Below are 25,347 nucleotides of genomic sequence, written 5' to 3' on the forward strand. Positions count from 1 at the left end.
TATAGAGCTTGTCTTCTAATGGCTGAAATGTTTGTTTGCTTGGTTTTTCTTAAATTTTAGTTATGTTTCTTAATAGAAGATACACTCATTCAATAAAAATTCAAAAGGTACAGAAGAATAAAAAGGGACGTCTACTTTTAACTGCTTCTGCTGGCTGGTCAGCCCCATTCCCAGAGGCAACCATCAATCCTCTCTTGTGAATAGTTACAGAAGTATCCTGTACAGAGACAGTTACATATATACACTCTCCCTATATAAACATTCAATCCCATCCCCCCTTTCTTGTTACACAAATGTTGCACCACTGTACACAATGATGCGTTTTTCATTTAACCATACAATACATCATGGCATTCATACCATGTCAATACATAGAGTTTCTCATTCATTTTAAAACTGTATTTGCAAATGAAGCAACGGACAAAGGACTAATCTCCAAAATAGGTCATGGAGCTCAATATCAAAAAAACGACCCGATTAAAAAATGCGCAGAAGACCTAAATAGAGATTTCACTAAAGAAGACATGCAGGGCTTCCCTGGTGGTGCAGTGGTTGAGAGTCCGCCTGCCGATGCAGGGGACGCGGGTTCGTGCCCCGGTCTGGGAAGATCCCACATGCCACGGAGCGGCTGGGCCTGTGAGCCATGGCCGCTGAGCCTACTCGTCCGGAGCCTGTGCTCCGCAACGGGAGAGGCCACAGCAGTGAGGGGCCCGTGTACCACAAAAAAGAAAGAAGAATAAGACATGCAGATGGCCAAGAGGCACATGAAAAGATGCTCAACATCACTGATTATTAGAGAAATGCAAATCAAAACTACAATGAGGTATCACCTCACACCAGTCAGAATGGCCATCATCAAAAAATCTACAAACAATAAATGCTGGAGAGGGTGTAGAGAAAAGGGAACCCTTTTGCACTGTTGGTGGGAATGTAAATTGATACAGCCACTGTATCAACCTCCAGTATGGAGGTTCCTTAAACAACTGAAAATAGAACTACCATATGACCCAGCAATCCCACTCCTGGACATATACCCTGAGAAAACCATAATTCAAAAGGACACATGTTACCAAATGTTCATTGCAGCACTATTTACAATAGCCAGGATATGGAAACAACCTAAATGTCCAACGACAGATGAATGGATAAAGAAGATGTTGTACACGTACACAATGGAATATTACTCAGCCATAAAAAGGAACGAAACTGGGTCATTTGTAGAGATGTGGACTCTTGTCATACAGAATGAAGTAAGCCAGAAAGAGAAAAACAAATATTGTATACTAACGCATGTATGTGGAATCTAGAAAAATGGTACAGATGAACCTATTTGCAGGGAAGGAATAGAGACGTAGATGTAGAGAATGGACATGTGGACACAGAGAGAGAAGGAGAGGGTGGGACGTATTGGGAGATTAGGGTTGATATATACACTACCATGCATAAAATAGATAGCTAGTGGGAGCATGTTATAAAGCACAGGAAGCTCAGCTAGGTGCTCTGTGACGACCTAGATGGGTGGGGTGGTGGGGGGCAGGGAGGGAGGTTCAAGAGGGAGGAGATATAGGTATACATATAGCTGATTCACTTCATTGAACAGCAGAAACTAACACAACATTGTAAAGTAATTATACTCCAATTAAAAAAACTGTATCATATTCTATTTGGATGTACCATAAAATATTTAAGGAGTTCCTTATTAAGATGGACATTTAACTTGTTTCCAATTTGTGCTAGTTTTATTATTATCTTCTTTACCTGAAACTCTCTGGGCAAATTTGATTGCTTCTTCAACCGGATCCGAGTTCACAATTTTATCTAGAATACCCAGCTTAAGAGCTTCATTTGCCGAAATATGTCTTCCTAAAAGAAAACAAAATAAAACAAATCAAAGAACAATGTGATAGTAAACCAAAAACATCACTCTCTCTAGTAGGAAAATTCACTTGTCCTGGGTATAAACATCTGTTACTAAATAAACAAGCACCACGCTGACTGTTACAGTGGAAAGATTACTGCAGAGGTAATCAGAAAATTTGGATTCAAGTTCCAGCTCTACCTTGCACTATTTGTGTGAACTGTACTAGGACCACAATTTCTTCGTTGGTAAATGGCAAAAATTATGCTTACCTTGGTAATTCTGAGTATTAAGTGAAAATAATACATTTTCCTTCTATTCTATAAATCTCTATTAGAAGCACTTTATGAACTATAAATCTATATAATAATGAGGATTTATTGTTTGATAATAATAGAGATAAATAAATAACAGAGGTAGTAGCTGCACAGCAATAGCAATACTATCTGTTCTTATACTAGCATACACCATGGGCTGCCATTGATTACGAACTGAGCTCAAACACAAATATAGTTGGATAGACAGGGGAGAAGAATTATTAAGTTGATATCACATAAGTTATAATCAAAATTTCACAGGAAAAGTGGGGTGGACCTCTGCCATTTTTTGGCTACCCAGCATCTCGACCCTCCCTTAGTTTGTGGAATTGCTAATGTGTGAGCTTTGGAGCTAAAAAGGAAGCTAAAAAAGAAACAGAGATGATCAGACAATTGTTCCTTCAGACCTGGCACTACGGTGTATCCCATGATCCCAAGCTTGGCAAACTGAGTGCTCAACTGAGGGTTTTTAGCTGGAGTGAGTAACACTAAGGAACAGCAACAGCGTAAATCTCACTGCACAGGTGGTGACATCTAGTGTCTGGTGGCGGTGGTGCCAGGAGCATCTACCATCCACTAGTGACACTTGGCAGCCTCTGGTATAGACTGGAAGCTCTAGGAGGTTACAGAAGTTTGATGAGGGTTTGCATTACTCCCATGTTCTCCAGCAGGCATAGATACGTAATTTGATCTGCACACTCTGAAGCGGGAGGTTAAGGGATATAAACTTCCCTCACCACAGGGTCAGGAGAGAGACAGCAACACATTGCTTGCTTGTTTACCAGCACCATCTGGGCTTCTGAAGAGCAATCACCAAGTCAGTCTTGCTGGCAACAACTCCATGGTCTTTGCTGCTCTTACAGAGTGTTGGTGGTTGCCATCTCTGAGACAAACCCTCCATTCCCATTTCTTATTAGTGCTTCGGAGAGCTACCAATGGCTTTTCTTGATCAGATAGACAATTCAATGATTTTGGGCAGGGGTCACTCTGTAACAGCAATATTTGGGCAGTTTTCTGGAAATGCCTTTGAAAACAGGCTTCCAGATCTCCGCCTGGGGTGAGGAGGGCAGTGGGGGGTGGGCAAGTGGCTTCAAGGGTGAAGTCTCCTCTGTACAAAATCACTTGAGTGAGGGGTGAGTGAATCAGACTCTCTAGGTTAAGGGACCCAAAGGGACACGGAATGGAATATGAAAACCTGGGTACTAAAAGGATCTTTGGGGCAACTGAGCAGGGGAAACATGAGATGTCCACAGGATGAACTGAAAATTCCATTAGCTGTAATGTTTTCTTCTGACCTGGATTTCACAAAAGTTGCAAGGACCACTACTGTTCTTACGGAGTCAATGAGATTTCAGGTACTTTTATTCTGTTTCAAGGACCTGAAGACACAGCTCTGTATATCCAACCCAAATCCTCATGCTGAGATTTAAACTTGTTCTTTCTTGTGCTTTCTTGTTCTTTCTTGTGAGTGTAGATAATAACCACTGTCCAATCTAATAAAAGCCCTCCCTAGATCTACTATAAAGAGACTGGGGCAACTGAAGTTGAGACTTCTGCAAGCCAGGTAATCTCAATTCTTTCCAATTTTCTTTGTGGCTTCTTTTCCAAGCTTTAGAAAAAAATTTCTACATGGAACACTTTCCAGAAGCCATTTTAAAGTCCCCTTAAAATTGTACAGACTACTTAAAAAGATAGGTGTCCAACAAAGATGTTAAAAAATATAATAAAATAAAAAGATAGGTGTATGATTCCAATGTTAGCTTTCTTCTAATTCACTGTGACCTTCTCTATGCAAATCAAAATCTATCATATTCTTACTATTTTTACCTCTTTTCTTCATCATGTTAATAATAGTGATATTTCTATAAGCAGCAGTGCTTTGAAAAAGGTGAATCTTAGTTCACTTTATTTCTTTTTGTCAAAGAAGCCAGATTCCTTCCTGATTTCCTCCAAGATATTCTTGCCTTTCAGGCTTACTACTGAAAGCAGGAACACACAATTCCTCAATATTCCCCCACATGCTTTAATTTCTATAAACCTTAGAATTTACAGACTCATTTCACACTATTATGATTTCCCCCTATATATATATATATATATATATATTTTTTTTTTTTTTTTTTTTTTTTTTTTTTTTTGCGGTACGCGGGCCTCTCACTGTTGTGGCCTCTCCCGTTGCGGAGCACAGGCTCCGGATGCGCAGGCTCAGCGGCCATGGCTCACAGGCCCAGCCTATCCGTGGCATGTGGGATCCTCCCGGACCGGGGCACGAACCCGTGTCCCCTGCATCGGCAGGCGGACTCTCAACCACTGCGCCACCAGGGAAACCCTCCCCCTATATTTTATGCTGCTTTTCTTCCTTTCTATTTGGTCTTTTGCAGAATTAACCCTCTCATGTGCTTTTAATTTCTGTAGTATGTTGGGTTGATTGTAAGCATCCTCTTATGAATTCTGCATTAGGTACTTAAAATAGTTCGCATTCTTAAAAGTATACTTATCATACCACTGTAAATTAAAGCAATTTCTAATCTAATTTATTGAAGAGAAGAAATTTAGTTTTTAACTCCCTTTTCATGCTCTAAAGAATTTATAACATCTCCCCATTTAAAGGGGGAAAAAGCCATTTTAGACTTTAGTCTAATTATATATTAGTAACTGTATAAATTTTACACTAGTAATTATATATTAGTAATAATATAGACTCATTATTTTCTAATTTGGACCATGTGTGCACAGTTTTGTATTGTGGTTTCTGTGTCAAAACATAAGTGTATTGGGGCTTCCCTGGTGGTGCAGTGGATAAGAATCCGCCTGCCAATTCAGGGGACAAGGGTTCGAGCCCTGGTCCGGGAAGATCCCACATGCCACAGAGGAACTAAGCCCCTGCGCCACAACTATTGAGCCTGTGCTCTAGAGCCCGAGAGCCACTACTACTGAGCCCGTGAGCCACAACTACTGAGCATGCATGCCTAGAGCCTGTGCTCTGCAACAACAGAAGCCACCGCAATGAGAAACCCGCACACCACAACTAAGGGTAGCTCCCGCTCGCTGCAACTAGAGAAAATCCCACACACAGCAACGAAGACCCAATGCAGCCAAAAATAAATAAAATAAAATAAATAAATTTATTTTTTTAAAAAGTGTATTGATTAGCAGTTCTCAGGTTTTTTAGTCTTGGGACCCCTTTGCACTCTTAAAAATTATGGAATACGCCAAAGAGCTTTTTTTTATATGGGTTATTTCTATTAATATTTACTATATTAGAAATTATAACTGAGAACTTTAAAAATGTATCTTTATTAAATCACTTTAAAATAACTATGATAAACCTATTACATATTAACATAAATAAATTTTTATGCAAAATAACTCTATTTTCAAAATTTTAAAAATTTAGTGAGAAGAGTGTTGTTTTATATTTTTGCAAATTTCTTTAATGTCTGGCTTAATAGAAGACAGTTGGATTCTCATTTCTGCTTCTGCATTCAATCTGTTTTGATACCACATGGCATACAATAACCTCTGGAAAATTCCACTGTATATTTGTGAGCGAATGAGAGTGGAAAAGGCAAGCAATATCTTATTATTATGAAAATAGTTCTGACTCCATGGACCCCACCCCCACCCCCTGCCCCCCCATACACAATAGTCTTAGGTACACCTAGGAGTTCCTGGGCCGCACTTTAAGAACTCCTGATTTAGACCACATTTAAGACTGTATAGCATCTTAGTATACAAATGTTCCATACGTTGAGAATTTATTTGTGGCTGGAGTGATTTTAGCTGTTTCAAGAGTAACCTTTTGTTGTGTTTTATTTTTATCCTTTGGAAGCTTGCAGGAGTCTATTTCGTGGAAATTTAAAATCTTTATCAAAATACAAGGCATTGACATCTCATCAGTTTTTCCAGGAAAATGAGGTGCTTACTAAAGTACAATCTCTGATTCCTTTATGTATCTGAAGAGATTCTTCTATTTTTTCCTATGGTTATTGCTTCTCCCCTTTTCGCTTTGTGCTCTGGGAGCTTTTATTATTCATAGCAGAGGCCTCTATTATAGACCTCTCATGTCTGCTGCCTTCATTTACATTTTCTGTATTTTTTTAGAAATTCTTCTGAATTCTATAAACGTGTCTCTATCCTCTATGTTGCTGATTCAGTAGTCTGTTCTAGTGCATCTTTTTTTTTTATTGCTTCAAAGTTATTTTGGCTAATGTTTTGATTTTAAACAGGGTGTTCTTGTTTAATAAATAAAATATTTTCTTTTCTAATTTAGAATATTGTGAGTTTTCTAAGATTTTTTGTTGCCTTTAATCTGTTTCAACAGACTCACATTTATGTTTCATTTTTCTAATGACACAGAATATTTTCATAGCTTGTTTTTTTTTTGGTCTGTTTTATTTGTCTTAGTCATGAAATAATATTTGCTGATATTTATTATTGCTGACTGGGAGCCCCGGGTATTAAAACTCACCCTTAACATCTTGTTCGAGTATAGAGAAAACCCACATGGACCTAACTAAATCTGAAAGACTGGCAGGATAAAGATGCCATTCGCAGCTTCTTCCCCAGTACCCTGGGTGGCAAGAGGTACCTCATCAAAGACTAGAGTCTGAGGGCATCCCTGTCCTGGGAAAGATCATAAAGTAACTATGGGGCTGAGACAAGGCTCTATGAGAATAGAGAAGAGGCTTTCTATGCTGTTCAGTGAAAAAGAAAGACGGGACCTAGAAAATAACAGCAGAAGCAACATCAGGGCACTGTAGTTTTCATCATTTGATTGGACAGAGAACGTCAGGGAATGAACTGCATTGTGCCCAAGCATGTGTTTTGTGGTTACTGCTAAAGATTCGGTTGTTTTCAGGTGGCATTTTAAGGGAATTGTGGAGAAGCGTGGTTGTTGTAATTGTTCCACTTTCCAGAATTATCTCTATTATGGTTTTCAGAAGAGCAGAAAAGGTTAGCTATTTATTAATTTAATCTAAATTTATTTACTTATTAATTTCCTATGGGGGCAGTGCCTATAGAGCTGGTATTTTTCTTCATTAACATCAGTAGGGAATCTTCAACTTTCAGTAACAATTTTTTAGCATCCCTTCTTAGGAAAAAAAATGTTTTCCAGAAGCAAGAGTCTTAATATCATCATTATTAATGGCTACTGTATTAGTTTCCTATACAGATTACCACAAACATTGCATCTTAAAACAGCACACATTTATTATCTTAGTTTAGGAATCAGAAATCTAAAATAGGTCAGCAGAATTGTGCTCCTTCTGGAGGCTCTGAGAGAGAATCTGTTCCTGGGCTTTTCTAGCCTCTAGAGGCTGCCTACATTTCTTCTTCTCTTCCTCCATCTTCAAAGCCAGCTGTGTATCATCTTCTCTCCCTCCTGCCTTCCTCTTCTAAGGACGCTTGTGATAAATTGTGCCTACCTAGACAATCTAGAATGATCTCCCATCTTGAGATCCTTAATTTAATCACACCTGCAAGGTCCCTTTCGAATGTGAGGTAATATATTCACAGGTTCTAGGTATTAGGACGTGGACATCTTGGAGAGAGGCATTATTATGCCTACCACAGTTACCATTTATAAAATGTCTCCTCTGTGGCAGGTACTATACCAGAAGCAAGTCATGTAATTTCATTATTCCTTACACAACTATGTGGTTGTTTTACTGATGAGAAAATGAAGACTGAGAGAAGTTCAGACAATCTCCCTTCTAAATTTCAGGCCAGTCTATCCAATTGTCTACCTGACACCTCAAGTTGGATGTCAAACCTTAACATGTCCAAAACTAAGCTCTTGTGATTCCTCCCTACAACCTGCTCTACCAGCAGAATTCCCCTTTTCTCAGTAATGGCGCCATCCTTCCAGCTGCTGAGGCCATTAGAATCATCATTTTCTCTCCCCTTTCCCTCACCTCTCACATTTGGTCTGTCACAAAATCCTGTTGGCTCAAAATATATGCAGAATTTGACCACGTCTCACCATTTACATTGTTACCACTCAGGTCTAACCTCCCATCATGGCTCCCTTGGATTATTAAAGCAGGCTTCTAATCAGTCTTCCTATTTCTGGCCTTACCTCCAATTAATATATTTTCAGTAGCCAGGGTGATCTTTTAAAAAACATAAGTGACAGCATGTTTGTTAGTTTTCTGCTCAAAACACTCTAACGCCTTTCTACCTCTTCAGAAGAAAATCCAAAGTTCTCTCTATAATCTTCAAGTCCCTACCTGATGTAACTTCACCCCCTACTACTCTTCCCCTTACTCACCTTACTCTAGCTTCATTGACCTTCTTGCTGTTCTTTGAAATTTCCAAGTATGCCCCTACCTCAGGGCTTGGTATTTGCTATTGTCTCTGTGTGGAATTTCTTCCTCCAGATATTGGCATAACAAGCTTCCTCCACCCTTCAGGTATTCACTCACATTCATTTTGTAGGAAAGCCTTTCCCAACTATCCTACCTAAAATATTACCCAACCCCCAGCCCTATCATTTTACATTTCCCCTTTCTGCTTTATGTTTTCTCCTTAGCACTGATCTCCATCTAACCTACCATGTATACTACTTACGTAATAGGTAGGCATGGAGTTTAAGAAGAGTATACAGTGTGGTAGCTGGTCTCTAAAGTGACCTGCCATGTGTTTGACCTCTAAGTATTCAAGTTCCCCTCCCAAGTTGGATAGGGAAGACTTGTATAATCAATAGAATAGTTCAGAAAAGATGGCACGTGACTCCAAAGCTAGGTCATAAAAGACATTGCAGTCTTTGCCTTGCTCTCTCTTGGATCACTCACTCTAGAGGAAGCCAGCTTCCATGCTGTGAGGATATGCAGGTAGCTCTAGAGAGAGGTCCATGTGGAGAGGAAATGAAGCCTCCTGCCAACAGTCAGCAGCAGCCATCCATGTGAGTGCGCCATCTTGGAAGTAGATCTTGGAAGTAGATCCTCCAGCCCCAGTCAAGTTTTCAGATGACTATGGCCCCAGTCAGTATCTTTACTGCAACTTCATGAGAAACCTTGAGCTAGAACCCAACTAAGCTGTTCCCAAATTCCTGACCCACAGAAACAAGGGAAGAAAAACACTGCCAATCAAACCACAACTCACAATGAATGTAAGAGGCGTCCTGATTTCAAAGATGTGGAAAACACTGTGCATTTTTGAATTGATAATTATTGTTATTGTTGTTGTTTTCTGTATATAATATCCATAAGGGCAGGAGTTTTTGTAGGTTTGATTTACCTCTATAGTCCCACTGCCTACAACAGGGCCCAGCACATGAGAAAAAATTAAACAGCTGCTGCATGAGTGAATAAAAATTAATTTGTACAAGGCATATTGTTTATATGTGGTACAGCTGGGATTCAAGCTCAGGTCTTTGATTCTAAAGATTGTGCTCTTTTTATTGCCCATTCTTTGGGATATAGTCTATTACCAAGATCCTCATCTTATTTTTACTCAATCCTCCTCTTTCACTAAAGTCAGATATGGGAATAATAACATAAAACTAACACTTCTTACCATGTCTAGGACTGTTCTAAGCACATTGTATGCATTAAGGTGTCTAATCTTCACCACACCACCATATGGTAGGTGCTATTGTCATAAACATTTATGAGGAAACTAAGGCACAAAGAGGTAAAGTGTCTGGCCCAAGGCCTCATTAGTTCCACCTGTTTGGAGTAAATAGTTATGTATGTTCTTTCATCCAACCTCACTTCGACTGGCAATATCTTTCTATGTCTTATCATATTTGGTAAATTCAGGGTCTCTAGATGATTTCTAGTGTTGCATTGTTCACATTCCCTATTGAAAGAGAAAACTTTTATTTGAAGCTAACACCTTATCACCTGGGAAATGAAAAATGCAGTCATTTCCAAACTAAAATTTGAAATCTTTCCTTGGAAATTCTGGTTTTAATTCTTGTTTATATTACAATTTCTAAATTAGATCTGAATATAATGCGCCCTATGTGAAACCAGTGTCTATGAGTAGACACTTAAATGTGATTAGGGCTCTGTATATACTTTCATTTAGAAAGCACTCACATTTGCTCTTCATGGTAACTTTTGAGAAGCTCTCAGAAAAGGCATTCTTTACATTTAAAGATGAGAAAATTGACATCAAAGAAGTTAAAGTATCCTCTTAAAATTACATGGGTAGGGAATGGTCAAGCCAGAATGTTTCTAAATCCTAGTCCAGTTCCTCACATTGAACTAGACAGACATTGGCAGGGTTAGTACTGACCTGAGGTAATTAAGTCAAGTGCAGCAGGAACTCCAATAAGTCTGGGGAGAAGCTGGGTTCCTCTTGCACCAGGAAGGATTCCTAGTGTGACCTCTGGGAAGCCAACTTGAGCCTATCAAAGATTGAAGGCATAAAGGTCATTAGAATGAGATGATATATTCAGAGTCAAGGCAAGCATTCCCCTGGGTTTCTCACACCCTCAAAAACATTGCTGCATAGAATTCAGTGAGAGTTTCTACAGAGAAAATTAGTGCACACCCTCTCCTTTAATTAATAGCATAAATAGAGCTGTGTCATCCCTAAGTCTTCATGTTGAAACACATTCCCAGCTTCTTACACAATTCTTCCCTGACTCTATTATTCACAGAATGGGAAAAAATAGTTGCTAATAACATATGTGGAATATATAAAGAACTTTTATAACTCAATAATAAAAAGACAAATGATCCAATTCAAATGGGCAAAGCATCTGAATAGACATTACTCCAAAAAGATACAAATGGCCAATAAGCACATGAAAAGATGCTCAATATCATTAGCCATCAGGGAAATGCAAATCAAAACTACAAGATACCACTTCATACCCACTATGATGGCTATAATAAAAAAGACATACAATAACAAGTTTTAGAGAGTATGTGGAGCATACAAAACCCTCATACATTGCTGGTGGGACCGTAAAATGATGCAGTCCCTTTGGAAAACAATTTGGCAGTTTCTCAAAGGTTAACCATAGAGTTACCATACGACCCAGCAATTCCACTCCTCTATATATACTCAAAAGAAATGAAAACATGCCCACAAAAAACACTTGTGCAAAAATTTTCATAGCATCATTGTTCATAAATCCAAGAAAGAAGAAACAATCCAAATGTCCATCAAGTAATGAATGAATAAAGAAAATGTGGTATATCCATAAAAAGAAATATTCAGCCATGGAAAGGAATAAAATACTAATGACATGTTACAACACAGGTGAACCTTGAAAACAATGCTAAGTGGAAAAAACCAGACACAAAAGACAACATATTGTATATTTTCATTTACATGAAGTGTCTAGAATAGGCAAATCCATACAGACAGAAAGTAGATTAGTAATTGCTAGGACTGGGGGAGGGGGAAATGATGGTTTACTCCTAAAAGGTGTGAAGTTTCTTTTGAGGGTGATGAAATATCCTAAAATCAACTGTGGTAATGATTGCATAACTCTGTGAATATACTAATATACCGCTGGACTGTACACTTTAAATGAGTGAATTATATGGTATATGAATTATATCTCAATGAAGCTATTATAAAAAGAGAAAGAAAGAAAGAAGGAAAGGGAGGAAGAAAGGAAGCGAGGAAGAAAGGAAGGGAGGAAGAAAGGAAGAAAGTCAGGCAGCCACCTCAGTCCAGATGAGAGGGTGAGATTGAGACCTTAATCACATGTCTCTCTTGGCCTTAAAAGTGGCCAAAGTTCTGTTAGTCATTTTCCAGGTATAAGGATGGGAGGAGGAGGGTACTTAAATACAGACTGCCATTTGCCCAAATTGTGATGCCAACAGCTCCAAAATACCTGGAATGTTTGAGCCTCTCTCACATGAGGCTTTCCTAGCAGTTGATCACCATTTTTCCCACCAGTGGTCATCCCTATCCCCTGACTTACTATTGCTTATAACTTAGATCTGCACTCAGTGTGCAGAAGGTCATGGTATTAGGAACACAGAAAAAGGAACACTTAGGATATGTGTCTTTATTTATAAGTTTTATAAAAAATTAAAACAACATAGGGAAATGGTTAAATAAATTATGATTAAATCTGTAAGATGAAAAATTATGCAACCATTTAAAATGATATTTTTAAGGAATATTTCCAATAAGACTGACAGCAAATTTCTCATCAGAAACCATGGAGAGGGCTTCCCTTGTGGCACAGTGGTTAAGAATCCACCTGTCAATGCAGGGGACTTGGGTTCGAGCCCTGGTCTGGGAAGATCCCACATGCCACGGAGCAACAAAGCCCATGTGCCATAACTACTGAGTCTGCACTCTAGAGCCCACTAGCCACGACTACTGAGCCCACATGCCACAGCTACTGAACCCCATGCACCTAGAGCCCGTGCTCTGCAACAAGAGAAGCCACCACAATAAGAAGCCTGCGCACCGCAAGGAAGAGTAGACCCCACTCACCGCAACTAGATGAAGCCCACATGCAGCAACAAAGACCCAACACAGCCAAAAATAAATAAATTAAAAAAAAAAAAGATACCAGGGAGACCAGTGCCAGTGGGATGACACGTTCAAAGTACTGAAAGAAAAGTACTGTCAACCAAGAATTCTACATCCAGCAAAACTAGTCTTTAAAAATGAAGGCAAATTGGGACTTCCCTGGTGGTGCAGTTGTTAAGAATCTGCCTGCCAATGCAGGGGACACAGGTTCGAGTCCTGGTCCGGGAAGATTCCCACATGCCGTGGAGCAATTAAGCCCGTGCACCACAACTACTGAGCCTACACTCTAGAGCCCGTGAGCCACAACTACTGACACCCGCGAGCCTAGAGCCCATGCTCCACAACAAGAGAAGCCACCACAATGAGAAGCCTGCGCACCACAGTGAAGAGTAGCCCCAGCTCACTGCAACTAGAGAAAGCCCACATGCAGCAATGAAGACCCAACACAGCCCAAAATTTAAAAATAAATAAAAATTTATTTTAAAAAACGAAGGCAAATTAAGACATTTTCAGATAAATAAAAATTGAATTTGTTGCTAGCAGGTCTGCCCTACAAGAAATCCTTCAGGATGAAATGAAAAGACACTAGACAGTAACTCAAATCCACATGAAGGAATAAAGAACACTGTTAAAGGGTAACTACACAGGTAAATATAAAAGACAGTATTAATGTAATTTTTTGTTTGCAATTCCTCTTTTTCCTTACTGATTTAAAAGACCACTACATTAAGCAATAATTGTATATTTATGTTGATGGGCATGCAATGTATAATGATATAATTTGTGACAATAACAGCATAAAGGTGGTGTGTAACAGAACTATACGGGAGCAAATTTTTTACATACTATTGAAATTAAGTTGGTATTAATCTGAACTAGCTTATCAGAAATTAAGATGTTAATCCCCAGGGCAACCACCACTAAGAAAATAACTCAAAAATATACAGTGAAACAATAAGAGAATTAAAAGGGTACTAGAACTTATCCATTTAATACAAACAAAAGCATTAATGGAGGAACTGAGGAATGAAAAAATATAAGACGTAGAAAACAAATAGCAAAATGGCAAAAGTCCTTCCTTATCAATAATTATGTTAAATGTAAATGGTAGAGATTGGTAGAATGGATAAAGAATATTTAATAATAATTTAGATACAGTATTAGTATAAAAATAGAGTACAAGTGAAATACAATAAAATTCCAAATGTATTTTTTTTTTAAAAAAAAAGATTGCGAAGAAAAAAAATTACACAGGAAAAAGACAAGGAAGAAAAAAAATAAAATGTCAATAGTGGTTATTTCTGAACTGTGAGTTTATGGTGACTTCAGTTTTACATCTTTGTACTTTCCTGTATTTTATAGTCTATTACAATGATGAATATTATCTTTATTATTAGAAAAATGTATTACTTATAAAAATATTACTATTATAAGACTGGTATCACAAACCTCAATCTACATGTCTAATAACCCAAATTAAATCTATTTCCAGAAATACATGGATTTACTAGTTGTGCACAGTTTCCAATAGGAACTTGTCTTCTTAGGTACTAAAAATTATGAGACCACAAAACTGAAATGTTTGAGATAGGAAACAAAAATTTAAATAAGTATGTACACTCAGGGGTGATAGTCAAAATATTAATACCTCATACTGCATGAGCATGGCTCAGTGAAATCTGATGTGGGCCATAGTACTAGAGCAAGGTCCTGGGTGTCCTGTACAGGAGTTCCCCTTTAACTAGTGGGTCATGGGAAGGTCCAAAGGCTAGGGTTAGGGGAAGTGATGGGACAGTCACAGGCTCAGGGTAGTAACTCTTTATCAACTAGAATGGACATATTTCAACATTTCAACAAAGAGTAACACTGTACTTGTATGTAACAGCTGAACACCAGTGCTAGAAAAACCTAAGAGTTGTGAACCAGTAAGCTAACCATTCAAAATGATCACCTCTGATGCTTATGACTACATTTAGAGCTTGCTCTAAAGAAAAGCTCCCTACATCAAATCCCTTATGGATCCCCTCTGTTACCTCTGCATGGGCAATCCTATAGTGACAGCCCAGGGCCAGCTCCAGTCCCCCTCCTAAAGCCACCCTTTGGATAGCTGCCACCACAGGCTTCTTGTTTCTCTGTACTTCATCTACTACACTTCCCAATGTCAAGTCAAAGGTCTTATCAGCACTGAAGCCACGGATATCAGCACCTAAGAACACAAAGACAAGGAAAAAAGAGAGTTGAAGAAGACTTGGGCTTTGCTATAGAACAATAAGTTACCAGATTACACTTAAGGAATCTCAGACCTCTTTGGACCCATGAAACTCTTTATCCTTTGGTTGCAGACACAGTAAAGGAACAAGTAGCCTGGAAAATGTAGAAAGATATGAGAGAAAATCTTCAAATCTTTATCAGAAGTCCTGTAATCTAAAATCTGTCTTTCCATATGATAGTAGTAACTCTACTTTTAGAAAAATTTGAAAGCTCAGAAAAGGGAAGCAAAGATTCTAAGATTGAGTCAGCCATTCCCATTTTTTGCATGATACTGTTCACCAACTCTATTCACAGCAATTTAGACCCATATCTTTGTTAAGGGCATCAGTCATTACAATATAAAACCTCAGGGTAAAATGAAGACATATTTGTGAGTTATATGTTAATCAATCAGCTTAGAATTACATTTCTGTGATAGACTTTTTTGTGATCAATAAAAGTAACAACATTTACTGCTTTTCCTAATTATAAAAATAATATGCATTATAGAAATTTTGAAAAATACACAAAATTATAAAGGACAAAAATATTACTCCAAATATCACCACACAGAGATAACAATGTACTATTTTGGTGAATTTTTAGTTTTTTCCCAACGCATGTATGTAAATTGCTTTGCGACCTTGAATAAGTTATTTAACCATTTTGTTTCAATACCTATCTTAAATAACTGATGTGACAATTAAATGAATGTTTACTATAATATATATTTTTAACAATATTGAGAACACTCTGTAAAGTCATTTTTTATATTTTCCTCTTTTCACATAACATTATACATAGTAGTGAGCTTTTCCCCTATAGCATTATATGTTCTTTGAAAATATTAAGCCTGGTACAAGTTAAAAAGTTAAATTAATTATTTCATGTTCAGCCTTTCTTTTTTTTTTTTTTTTTTTTGCTACCTGCTCCTCATCTAGCATCCATCCAGGGATTATGCTTTTTTTCTCACCAATCCATCATATTTCACACTCTACTGTTATTATTTATTTTTATTTTTTTAGATTCCTTTTGGTTCTAGAGAAACAAGGTGAACTTCAGTCCGAATGTCATGTCTATTATTCCTGTAACTTTAGGTTAAACTAATTTTTCAAGTAACAGAAGCAATTAAAATTTGTTGGATAAATACTATACATAAGGCACTGGGCTAAGTAGTTTCATATATTGTCTCATTTAATTTTCTTAACACCTAAGTTAAATAGTCTATTAACATTTTACAGTTTTAAGTTTAAGGCTTTGAGATGTTAAGTGACTAGTTCAGACATATGATTCTGTAACTGGTTGAATAAGGATTTTAGCTCAGGCAGTTTGACTATACAGTTCACATTCTTAAATGTTATACTACATTCTTCTACTTGCAGCAAAAGGTTAGTATGATCATCCCAATTTTATAGAAACCAAGGCACAGACAAGAGTATAGTGATTTCACTTTTTAACTGTTTATCTCTGGCACATAGAAATGCAATTAATTTTTGGATCCTGATTTTACATCCAGCAAAATTCCTAAATTCTATTATTAATTCTAATAATTTTCTGATAGATTTATTTTTTACAAACACTCATTTCTTCTGAATAATGATGGTTCTGTTTCTTCCTTCCCAATCCTTATACCTTTTATTTCTTTTTCTAGGCTGGCCAGGGCCTAGAATATAATGTCAAATACAAACGGTGATAGCAGCCAGCCTTGTCTTATTTCTTTCTGAAAAGGAAAGCATTCAATTTACCATTTTGTTTGATGTTTGCTGTAGGTTTTTAAAAATAGATACATTTTGCCTGATGAAGACATTTTCTTTCTATATTTAGTTTACTAAGAATTTTAATCTTTAATGCATGCTAAACGTTACCAAGTGTTTTTTTCTGACTCTCTTGAAATAATCACATGATTTTCCTCCTTTAATCTTTTAATAGGATGAATTACATTGATTTCTCATGTTTAATGAATCTGGTATTTCTGGGATGAAAGTGATATATCATGCTTTTTATATATCGTTAGATTCAGTTTTATTATATACTGTTTCAGAGTTTTATATCTAGGTTTACAAATAAAATTGGCCTTTAATTTTGCTTTTTCATACTGTCTTGACGTGTTTTGTTATCAAGGTTATGCTAGCCTCACAAAATGAGTTGGGAAGTGTACTGGATAAAACGGTGTCCACCCAGAACCTGTGAATGTGATCTTATTTGGAAATAGGGTCTTTGCAGATATAATCAGGTAAAGAAGAGGTCATACTGGATCAGTGTGGGTCTATATAAGATCAGGGAAATTTGGACACAGAGGATAAAGCCACAGGAAGACAGAGGCAGAGATAGGGATAATGCAGCAACAAGCCAAGGAATGCCAAGGATTGCCAGCAACCACAGAAGCTAGAAGAGGCAAGGAAGGCTTCTTCCTTGCCTTCCTTCTTCCTTCTTCCCTAGAGGCTTTGGAGAAAGAATGGCCTTGCAGATATCTTGATTTTGAACTTTTAGCCTCTGGAACTCTGAGAGAATAAACTTCTATTGTTTTAAGCCACCCAGTTTGTGCTCACTTGTTATGGCAGCCCCAGGAAACTAATATAGAAAGTGTTCCCTCTTATTTTTATTCTCTGAAATGTTTGTGTAAAATTAGAATGATATTTTCCTTGACTTTTCAGTTAGAGGTTACCAATGAAGTCATCTGGGACTTGAATTTACTTTGTGAGATTTTTGATTACTGACTCAATTTCTTTAATGGTTTTCTGTTTCTTCTTGAATCAATTTTGTAAGCTCTGTTTTTCTACTTGTTCATATTATCATTTTTAATGGCTAGAGCATCTTCAGTGATATCCCTTTTGTCATTCTTTAGATGTATTGTTTGTATTGTCTCTTTTTTTCTTGATAAGCCTCTCTGAAGCTTTATCAATTTTATTAGTATTTTCAAAGAACTTTTGATATTATTGTTCTCTTGATTCACATTCGTATTCTATTTTAGTAATTTCCCCTCTATCATTTCCTTCCTTCTACTTCATTTGGATCTATTTTACTGTTTGTTTTGTCAGTTCCTTAATATAAATACCACAATATGTTTCAGTGTTTTTTCTTTTCTGATATACACCTTTAAGGCCATACATTTCCTACTAAGCTTTGCTTTAACTGTATCCCTCAAGTTTTATATATTGTTTTTATTATCATTCAGTTAAAAATATTTTCTAAATTACATTATGATTTCTGCTTTGACTCAAAGGTTATTAAAAAATGAATTTATTTTCCAAACACATGAGAATCTCTAGTTATATTTTTGTTATTGATTTCTAGCTTGATTGCACTGTTGTCAGAGATATTCTAAATGAAATTTATTGAGATAAGCTTTCACAGTCCAGTAGCTGATCAACTTTTGTAAATGTTGCAGATTGGAGAATACATATTTTCCGATTGCTGGGCACATTGTTCGATCTAAGTCCATTAAGTCAAGTCTGACAATCCCTAATGCTTTTCCAGAACAATTATTTTTGCTGCCTCTGAACTCTAAGTACGTTCTCTCCTACCTCCTTTTTTACAAAGAAATATCAGTTCTGATTTTTCGTAATTCTGATCCCTCACTCCATGCCTCAAAGTCACCATCTTGGGCTCCCAAACTTAAGTTTTCAAACAGTTGAGTAAGCTATTTAATAGCTGGTTAATGTTTGGCCCATTATTTAACTTCTCTTAGGCTTAGCCTTCTCATCTGTAAATGGAAACTGTAGGATTTACTAAGGATTAAAATATAAAGTATGTAAAAATATTACTATTTTCACTGTTAATAAGTAAATAAGCTACACGGTACTGGCACATAGCAGGTAAGCTAAACGGTAATTATTATAATGATTAATGTGTTTATATTTATTCATTGTGATGATTTCAACATCTATTTCTTCTCAGGTTACCACGACATACATTAAATTCCTCTGGCAAAAAAAAAAAAAAAGAAGAAGAAGAAGAAGAAAAATGAAAAAAATTCCTCTGGCTACAGTAAGAATACATGGGCCTTCATATCCATGGGACTTTTGTCAAAGGGTATAATTTGGGAAAAGAAGAAAAGGTGCCACAAATACCAGTGAATAAATCACCATTTCAGATGCTTTTGCTGTATTTTGTCACTATTTTGCATCTTCACAGGATAACCCAATAAAGAGTGCATGGTCACTGAGATGGGTGACTATCAGAAGAAAAATGAAGTCCATTGCAGGACTCTGTGTAAAATAAAAAATAACATTTATCAAACATGTTCTGCATGCAAGCACTGCTCTAGGGCTTTCAGATGTGTTATCTCATTTACTCTCACAAAAACCTGTTAAGATATAAATATTATGGTATCTATTTTATAAATAGAGAAATTGAGGTTCAGGAGATTTAAGGGACTTACCCAAGCTCACATAGGATGGTGACACATGCAGAGCAGATATGTACCAGCAGATGTATACTAGCAGCTATAATAGCCATCAAGCCTGGAACTAAATGTCCTCCAAAGGCCCAATCCAATATAAAAGAGAGTAAGGTCAGCATCTTCTCTGGGTTCTCTCCTATGACTCTTGTCTCTTTCTCCACAATGTTTCTTATTCCCGTTCAACTCCCATATTCATTACCCACACTATAGTATTACCCACAGGGACAGATAATGCAGCATTGATCTCAGTCTGTGGCAGGATTTCAGAGAGAGTGGGAGAGGGTTAGATACTGGTTACCTGCAGAGAAGATGCCATCTGCTCCACAAATCACAATGGCTTTTACTGTATGGTCTGTTAGAGCTTTCTGCAGACCCTCTTTTATTCCACGGAGAACAGTCTCACTAAAAGGGAAAAAAATTACATGAAGCATGAGTCAGAATCAAATTTCTACCATCTCAGAGTTTTTTTTTTCCTTTCTTAACCATGAAAAATTAAACATATACACGATGTATAAAAATCCTAGATACTTATCATTAAACTCTCACTAATTTAACAAATAATATATGTATCTACTGTAAATTAAGCACTGGGTTGATTAAACACATAAACTTTAGAAAAAAAAAGTGTTTTCCTACATTTTGCTGTAACTTTGACCACTTAGAATCAGCACTATCAATTTAAAAATATTATATACATATCCTATGTACAGTGAGGGTTTACAACATCCTAAGGAGAACAAAATGTACACAACACAATATCACACTAAGATAAGTGCTGTAATAAAGGTACAAAGAAAGTGACGTGGAACTCCTGAGAGGAAAGAAAGTCTTGCTTTTAAAAATAAATTTATTATTTATTTATTTGTTTATTTTTGGCTGTGTTGGATCTTTGTTGCTGAGCGTGGGCTTTCTCTAGTTGTGGTGAGCGGGGGTTACTCTTTGTTGTGGTGCACGGGGTTCTCATTGCAGTGGCTTCTCTTGTTGTGGAGCACAGGCTCTAGGCACTTGGGCTCCAGTAGTTGTGGCGCATGGGCTCAGTGGTTGTGGCTCACAGGCTCTAGAGAGCAGGCTCAGTAGTTGTGGCGCACGGGCTTAATTGCTCCGCAGCATGTGGGATCTTCCCAGACCAGGGATTGAACCCGTGTCCCCTGCATTGGCAGGTGGATTCTTAACCACTGCGTCACCAGGGAAGTCCCAAGATTTTTTCAATTTGTCATATTGTCATAATATAAGAAACTGAAATTGTCTAAAAATAACAGTCTAAGTGATGTGGCAGGGGCTGCAAGTTACCCCCAAATATCCCTCCATCCCGACATTCTTCGAAGTATTAAACATCTGGTTTTTAGCTGGATACATGGCTGCCCAAAATAAAGACTACATTTCCCAGCAGTAAGGTCAGCCCGAGGCATTAATTTCTGGCCAATGGGATGGAAACGGATTTGGTACATGCAACTTTTGGGAATAGTCCTCAAAGGATTGGGTATGCTTTTTGCTTTTTCTTTCCTCCCTACTTCTGGCAGGAATGCAGATATGATGGCTAGATTTGGAGCAGCCATTATGGATCAAGAGGTGGAAGCTGTTTATTGAGGATGGCGGAGCAAAAGATAGACAGAATTGGGATCACTGATGATTGTGGAGCAGCCATACCAGTCATTCCAGGACGCTGCTGTGAGAGACATCAACTTTTTCTTATTTAATCCATCATGATTTTGAGTTTTCTGTCACTAGCAGCCAAGCCTAATCCTAACTAATTTAGGCGGTAAAGGCAAGGTCTGGGAAAGAAAGGGCATGTAGTAGACTTTGCCAAATTTCAGTAGATGAGGGAGTCATCCACAGAGGAGATCGTTAAAGCCAAGATTGAATGAGTCTGCCAAAGAAAAAGAAGAGAGAGCTGAGGGTAGATCTAGATGATCTAAGAGGTGGGAGAGGCTCAGCAGAGTGATTCAGTACCAAGGGAGCCCAAAGTCACAGAGACCAAGAGAGGAGAATTTGCCATGAAGCAGAGGATCAACAAGTGCCAAGGGATGATAAAGGAGGAGAACTGGGAAGAGTGGTGAGGAATTGCTTAAAGGAAAAACGATAGAACCAGAGTCCAATCAGTTTTGCCTTAGAGTTCTAAGAATTGGGGGAACATTTTATACAGAGTGAAAAAAAATCTTAAAACAAACAACAACAAATGTCCATAAAGCCAGATTGTTCAGACCAGCAACTGAGTTAAAACCTCAGGGAATAAAGGAGATACTTGCCCTTGTTTATGGCAATTCCCTTTTACCTTTTTTTCCACCATTTAACCCAGCTGAAATCAAACAAAACCTCTTGCCTTCAACTAGTTAATTAGAAACCAAATCTGCTAATGGAAAACTGATTCTGAACCATCCATACTACTGAGAAGTCCAAAAGGCACATATTTCCTTCTGGGTAAATGATGGCTGGAAAATGAGCCCAATCTGCGCCACTAAGGAGACAAGGCTGGCTTTTCCCATTTCAACCAACCCCTACTCTTTTATTTCTTATGTTCTTGCTAATTTTGCAAATATAAAACACAGGAGAAAAATGAAAATGGCTGTAGTAGATATAGCTTTACTAGATTCTAGTTGAGTGAAAAGGACAACAACTTCGTAGCAATGTCAAGGTCACAGGGGTTAAGAAATTATTTTCTCCCCTTAATATTGTCAGGCATGGAGAAATGGAGTCTAAAGGTAACATTTCATGAGTGATGACCAAAGATCTTTAGCTTCTGTCACTATAGGAAGCCTTTCTTGTGACAATTTTTTAAAGCCAGGGGGTCAGCGAATCAAGCCATGGCTTGTGACCAGCATTCTTCAAACAAAGAAATAGAAAAGAAAATATAATATATCAAACAAAACAAATAAGTTTCACGAAACTTTGTTTTCAGTTATGTATTTGTATGTGTGTGTGTCTTAGGTTACTATGTAAAACATGGATTCCTGTGTGGATTATAATTTTAAAAAGTGTGAAAGCCATTGTTCTGGGAGATGGGCCTAGTAATCAGACATGTCCTACACTTGTAAAGAGGGTTGGCATTCACCTGAATAGAAGGAAACCTGGTTGGCTAAAGGAAGCAAGGAAAGATTTGAACTATTTGTTTGGGCCCAAAAATATTCAAATAAGAATCTCTCACTTAGCTAGGAAGAAATAATTTCCCACATAAAATTAGAAATAGGAAGGGAGAAAGGAAGGAAGGGAAGAAGAAAAGTGAAAGCAAAAAAAAAAAAAATTGGGAACCTGTTAAACTTGATGAATGTGCTGGGACACACACCTCTACCTAAATATAAGTTTAGAAGAAGGTAGATGGGAAAGGGCAAGAAAGTATTTATTCCCAAGTGGAGAAAATCTTGATGCAGCTGCAATGAATCCTGAGCAGCGGGGCCTGCTGGTAGGGGCTTGTAACAGGCCTTCTGACTAATAGTAATAATGATAGCTAACACCTGCTAAGTGCCAGTTTATAATCTCTAACACATTTAAACCTCACAACAACTTAATGACGTAGATACTAACATTTCTCCTGCAAGGGGGGCTAGGGGGCAGGTTAAATAACAGAAACATTTTAAGTAGTTATGGTAAAATATTCCTAGTTATAGGTAGTAGACTGTGGAACCTTTATCCCCAAGTTCTAGATGGGCACAGTTTCCCATTATGAGCAGAGGTTAAGGCAGAGTCCTAATATTTAGTAATTCTAATAGGAATACAGTCAAGTTCAAAACTGATATGTAATCATATTACTCATGTTTTTCTTCATCAAAGCCAAAATAATAAATATTTTGCTTTTTTCTGAGAGTGGCAAGTAAGTGGACATTATCATCCTTGAATGATTTTATTTCTGATTTTTTATATTTTTAAATGCAAAATTTTATATTAAAATAATTATATTAGTGCTAATAATAAAATCAAATCTGATGATAGTAGGATGAAAATTCAGTTAAAATTAGTATGTCTTCTCATTACAGTCTCTTTTTGCTCCAGCATCATGTGATAAGGATTTTGACCAAAAGTCTTTCTCTTTATGCTTTATATGTTCTCTGTAAATTATCATTTCTTCTAATCTACTCCCTGTGGATAGGTGACTCTTTCCTAGGCTGATGTATCACTATACTTTTTTCAGAGATATAAAAGAACCAAACCTATATAACGTCATTAACTTTCAAAAGAGCAGCGTTAATCTCACTTTTAAAAAGTAATGCTTTTACAAGTTTAACAAGGAAGGTACTCCACAGTAGTTTTTCAGAAAATGCTATTTAATAGGCTTATTCTGATATGGGCTTAACCCAACATGGATCTTCCACGGAAGCACTAAGACCTTAAGGTTTAGAACAGACCAAGAGATATACCTTTGCATATCTGGGCCAGGACACAATCCTCTTTTACTCACTGTGTTGGCATTAAAGGGGATCTATATTTTTAACAGTGCGAAGCCACTTTATTGTTGGATTCCTAAAACTTTTAGTCACACATTATAAGGGTGGCCTGGACTCGAGGTTGGGAAGTGAAGGATCAAGGTCCAGCCAGCATTGCACTAAGACCTTTGGAATAGAAAGTACGGCTGAGAAGTCAAAGTTGCAAGCAAGCAGAAGAGTCCAGCGCGAAGGGAGCACGGACAGACCCGATCCATCCCAGCTCCCCCGCTTCGTAGCCATCTGTCTGCCTCTCAGCCTCGGTTTCCTTACCAGTGAGAGAGTTCTCTGCAAACAGGAACTGAGCTAACCAATGTAAAAGGCCCTGGCATATGCCCAGGTTTAATCCGTGTCAGTGTCTCTCTCCGTTTAAACCAGCAGGGGAGAGTCAAAGCTTCCACTGCAGGCAGGCGGCTAAGACCCTGCTCGCTGTCCCCGGGCTGAAGGCGGCCGAGCCCGTTACCTGAGCGCGTTGACAGGCGGGTTTCGTAGGCGGATCAGCGCCAGGCAGTTCTGCAGCCGCGTAAACTCAGCCATGTTTCCTCAGTCGCCGAGGTCGAGGCCCCAGGGCGATATCACTTTCACTGGGCGCTGGGCCGGCCCCGCGAGGAGGGGCACCCGCTGGGCCAATGTGAGCTCGGCATCGCCTCCCGTCCCCCGGGCCGCTCCAGGGCACCGATGCCCATCATCCATCCCAGACCCCCTCCTTCCCCGGACCACAGCCCCGCGCTCTGCAGATCCTTGTCGTCTCTTCCTCTTTGTTGGCTCTTGTCCTGCTCCCTGCACAAAGTAGATCAGGGAGGACGATGGAAAATGAGTGGAATTGCCAGCAAGTCGAGATTTGCAAACCGCTGGCCCAGAGAGGCTAGCTACTCTGGACAAGTTCTAGGTTCCCTAAGTTGGTGGAGCTGTGTCCTCATCACAGTTTTCATCTACACGATCCTTCTTAACAGGGACAGATATCTGGGATTCTCACAATTATGTGATATGACACACACCTGGAACACATAAAATACACAAATCATTCATTTCACCTAAATGGGTACGGTACTAATATCAAATATTTACAGAACCGTCATACAGCGACCTAGTGAAATCTTCAGCTTTCCTGTCTGCCCAATCCTTCCATTTCTTTCTTCTTCTGCCATTCCTAAAGATTGTGATTTCCAATACTTCAACCACCAATTGAGCACCTATTATGTGCTAGGCTGTAGGCAGGAGACTAAAGATAAATAAAGCCTCGTTCAGGCTGGGACGAAGTTTTTAAAGATGCAGTTGGCCTCAGGCGGTCTCCACAGTCCATCAGGGGGCTAGAAGGCAGTCTGGAAGTTTCAGAGAAAAAAACAATGGAGCGGTTTTATTCACTAATGTTTCACCGATTTTAGCAAAGATTAAGGATTATTTTCATAGATTTTCTTTTACCTGTTGAAAATAAAACCAGGTTCCTACTCCTAGGAAAGTACCCATTGCCTTGAAGCCCTGAAAACAAGTAGCAGTCAGAACCCATCTAATCCATCAAGGACAACCTATCAAGGACAGCCCCTCATTTTTTTTTTGGCTGCATTGGGTCTTTGTTGCTGCACGTGGGCTTTCTCTAGTTGCGTCGAGCGGGGGCTACTCTTTGTTGCGGTGCACGGGCTTCTCACTGTG

General features: G+C 38.2%; 1 protein-coding gene across 3 annotated transcripts in view; it reads right to left on the reverse strand.

Annotated features, from left to right (window-relative positions):
• Window positions 1-24,666, reverse strand: part of EHHADH (enoyl-CoA hydratase and 3-hydroxyacyl CoA dehydrogenase) — a 51,057-nt gene extending 26,391 nt beyond the window's left edge. The window contains exons 1-5 of one of the 3 annotated variants that reach the window (XM_060150217.1): window positions 24,161-24,666; window positions 19,584-19,687; window positions 14,667-14,839; window positions 10,423-10,534; window positions 1,759-1,863 (exon numbers count right to left, since the gene is read on the reverse strand). In XM_060150217.1, the coding sequence (XP_060006200.1) occupies window positions 1,759-1,863; window positions 10,423-10,534; window positions 14,667-14,839; window positions 19,584-19,687; window positions 24,161-24,234 (568 nt within the window). In that variant the 5' untranslated portion in view covers window positions 24,235-24,666. The other 2 variants (XM_060150218.1, XM_060150219.1) reach the window with 2 other exon arrangements.
• Window positions 24,667-25,347: the final 681 nt, after the last annotated feature.

This window comes from Lagenorhynchus albirostris, chromosome 5 (genome assembly GCF_949774975.1).
Source record: "Lagenorhynchus albirostris chromosome 5, mLagAlb1.1, whole genome shotgun sequence".
In the NCBI taxonomy this organism is placed as follows: Eukaryota; Metazoa; Chordata; class Mammalia; order Artiodactyla; family Delphinidae; genus Lagenorhynchus; species Lagenorhynchus albirostris.